Source organism: Schistocerca piceifrons, unplaced genomic scaffold, assembly GCF_021461385.2.
Source record: "Schistocerca piceifrons isolate TAMUIC-IGC-003096 unplaced genomic scaffold, iqSchPice1.1 HiC_scaffold_913, whole genome shotgun sequence".
Taxonomy (NCBI): domain Eukaryota; kingdom Metazoa; phylum Arthropoda; class Insecta; order Orthoptera; family Acrididae; genus Schistocerca; species Schistocerca piceifrons.
In genome coordinates this window covers 1350856-1354125 of record NW_025729183.1, presented here as the reverse complement: position 1 = coordinate 1354125, position 3270 = coordinate 1350856, and the positions used below count along the sequence as shown (strand labels likewise).

The window sequence follows — 3270 nt, the reverse complement described above, 5'->3', positions numbered from 1 at the left end:
ACCACTGAGAGGTGATCGGACGACATGGCACATCTAACGGTGGCGGACGTGAAGTGCCCAACACCTTTGAGCACGGCGATGTCGAGCACATCTGACTGGCCGCGATGGGGGAAGACGGTGTGCTCATAAGAAAGAAGAGTCTACAAGATTCCCAGGGGAGTAAAGGCCAACCGGCCACAAACATCCACTTGAACCTCCTCACAGTGAGGAAGTCATAATAGGAGAGCCGCCGCCGCCGCGAGGACTGACCCAACGCACGCACGCACGCACACGCACACGCACGCGACTTGGGCTGTGGCTGCCGAAGTGTGCGGACGCTCTGTGCTGAAGGTGCCGAGGCAAACCTCTCGCTCGTGATTTAGTAGCGATCGGTTGTGCGGGTTCACGCAATTGGCTACTCGCCTTGCGTGTTCTCGCTAACCAGCGTTTTCCTCTTTCAGAGTCGACAACAGCCCGCAAGGGCCTTTAGGAACTCGTGCGGCAAAATTCACGTGGCCTGACCCCATTCTCTTAGAAAGCAAACTGTCGTGTCTTTCAAAAGAGGCAAAATTGTCGTGTTCGGGGTTACGACATGGAGGAGGAGCTCAAACGAGACGATCACTCCGGCGAGACTGAGGGTGAGGCAGATGGCGGTCTAAGGGAAGTCTCCCGGACGACGGCAGCGTCTGGCCCCCCATCACCGACGAGGACGACGAGTGAGAGTGTTGCTCGCGGTCGTCGGACGAACGTGGAAACTTCCGCGAACGGACGGCGCCGCGCCCGCACACTCTCTCTGCCGAGACGACGGATCGAGCCGCCGATTCCCCTGGCAAAGGAGGAACTTGCCGCCGCCATGGCCATGCTGACTCCCGATGAGTATTTCATCGCCATGCAACATCTGACCACGGGAACACATACGGACAGGGTGGAGGTTCTAACGAGACTCCGGTCCCTGTTACCTGTGGGTCGCGACAAACAATTGCCTGTCGCAGTTGCCACGACAGCTGCCGCGCCAGCAGTCGCACCAGCCGTGGTGGCTACTGAAGCCGCCACGCCCTCACAACGTCCAGGCTGGCAACACCTGACGAGAATGCCGAGGTCGAGAAAACCTCACGGAAGCGCCCAGCCGCGTCCGTAGAGGACACTCCCTCCCCCCAGGCAAGTTCCGGTCGCGCCAGGCGGAAGAAGAGGAGGGTACGCCGCAGGATGACGACCGCATCGCCGAGGAAGCCGGATGAAGAAGGCTTCATCGCGCCCTCCCGGCGCCACTCACCGAAACCCAGGTCGTTTGGACCGGTGACGCCAGAACAGGTCGAGGCTGCAAACCGGTTTGCAGATCTACCTGAACTAGCCGAGACCGACGGGGACGGGACAACACCGACTACGGCGACGAAACCGCCCCGCCGCCCTCCGTTAATTACAATCCTTTGGAGGAAGGGGTGCAGTGAGCTCAGAGAGAAGCTGTACTCCATCGCAAAACCGCTGAAGATGTCCGCGGGGACCGATATTTACAAGGACAGACCAGAGTCCATAGAGGACCATACGAAACTCATGCAACTCTGTGAGACCGAGAAGTTGTTCTGCTTCACGCAGAGTACGGAGCAGCTGAAGCAGCTGAAGGTCGTCGTCCGTCACCTGCCGAGGAAGATGGAACCGGCGTTCCTACAACGGCAGCTGGAGGAACTCGGCTTTCAGACCCGACACGTCGGCCTGATGAGGTCGCCCAGGACCCACAAGGACATGCCCCTGTTCCTTGTGGTCTTAGTCGACAATGTGGACAACCGGAAAATTTTTCAAGTTGCAAACATTGTTGACTTCGACGTGAAAGTCGAGCCACTCTGTGCGAAAGGCAGGCGAGCCCAGGGCTTCAATTGCCAACGCATGGACCACGTGGCAAAGTTCTGCAGGATGACTGTGCGTTGCTGCAAGTGCGCCGAGGAACACGCGTCGCGTGACTGCCCGAAGAAGAAGGAAGACCGACCGACGTGCTGCAACTGTAGCGGGGACCATGTCGCCTGCTACCGGGGATGCGCCGCATTCAAGAGCGGGAAACGCGCCGGCCGCGTAAACCCGAGTCGCAGCTTCGCGGACGCTTCTAAGGGGAAGCCGGCCGCCCACTCCGAGAGGCCACGGCCGCTCGCGGGGGAGGCCGCACCGGCACCGCAGCCGTCGCAGCTGCCCTCGCCCGCGGCGCCGCCTGCAGTCGGGGAGGCTGGCTTGCCGGCGCCCGCGGCTGTAGGAGGGGTTGCCGCCCGTGCTGGGCGTTCCCGGCACGCCGCTCCGCTGCCGACTACGGGAAACTTCGCGAAGGAGTCAAACCTTCCCGAAACGGCGAAGGAAGACACCACCGAGCTGGCCGCGCTTCTGCGGTCGCTCAACCAGCTGATGACGCAGCTACCAGTCCTCGTGGGAGCAGTGACGGCGGCCCTCCAGGCCACCGCCGGAAGAAGCCAGCCCTAATATGGATAACGACGATATTTATGGGTTAACCATATGCACGTTCAACGCTCGGGGTCTCCACCCCCAGCAGGGCGAATTTCGCCAATTCCTACAGGACGAGGCGTTCGACATCTGCCTTGTGCAGGAGACCTTCCTCAAACCCGGGGTCGACGTGCGAGCAGCAAATTTTTGCTGCTACCGAGATGACAGAGCCACCCACGGGGGCGGCACTGCCATCTACGTGAAGAAGACGCTGCGCCACCACCGAGTTCAACTGCCGGCGCTCAACGCGCTGGAAGCCACAGGAGTGGTCGTCAACACCACCGCCGGAAAGATTCTTTTCGTGTCGGTCTATCGGCAGCCTAGCAGACCGCTAGACGAAGCCGACTTCGACGTCCTGCTGTCGCTGGAGGGGCGAGCTTTAATTGCCGGGGATTTCAATGCGAAACACACCGAATGGAACTCGCGAACTGTTAGCCGCAGCGGGCGCCGCCTCTCCCGCGTTGTTCACCGCAACGGCGCGATCACCGTGGGGCCGTTTGACCCCACGATCTTCCCTGCACCGGACATCCCGACGTGCTCGATATTGCCCTACTGAAGGGCATCGGGCACTTCGCGACCGCCGAGACGCGCAACGTTCTCTCCTCCGACCACGTACCGGTCATTTTTGGCCTCGACGTGGCCGGAGCTTCTCTTCCAGACAGCCGTCCGAGCTACCGCAGGCTCGACGCCGAGCGCTTTCAGACGAAAGCCCTCGAACTGCTCGAGGACGCGCCAAACCACGCGGTGGTAGGGGCAGACGCCGCCCTAGCATTCTTCACCCGAAGAATACTCCGCGCAGTGGAGGAAGCC

At 61.1% G+C, this 3270-nt stretch overlaps 1 protein-coding gene across 1 annotated transcript; it reads left to right on the top strand.

Moving 5' to 3' along the window:
* Positions 1-571: 571 nt before the first annotated feature.
* On the top strand, positions 572-2439 carry LOC124771285. The gene is made up of 2 exons (XM_047249306.1): positions 572-910; positions 2023-2439. Exons 1-2 carry the CDS (start codon positions 572-574, stop codon positions 2437-2439), a joined length of 756 nt encoding a protein of 251 aa, XP_047105262.1.
* Positions 2440-3270: the final 831 nt, after the last annotated feature.

Bases quoted from the DNA above. Each gene is read 5' to 3' on its own strand.
- LOC124771285 (XM_047249306.1), top strand. From the start codon at position 572: ATGGAGGAGGAGCTCAAACGAGACGATCACTCCGGCGAGACTGAGGGT. The intron at 911-2,022 runs GTTCTAACGAGA...GCCGCATTCAAG, and splicing joins CACATACGGACAGGGTGGAG to AGCGGGAAACGCGCCGGCCG.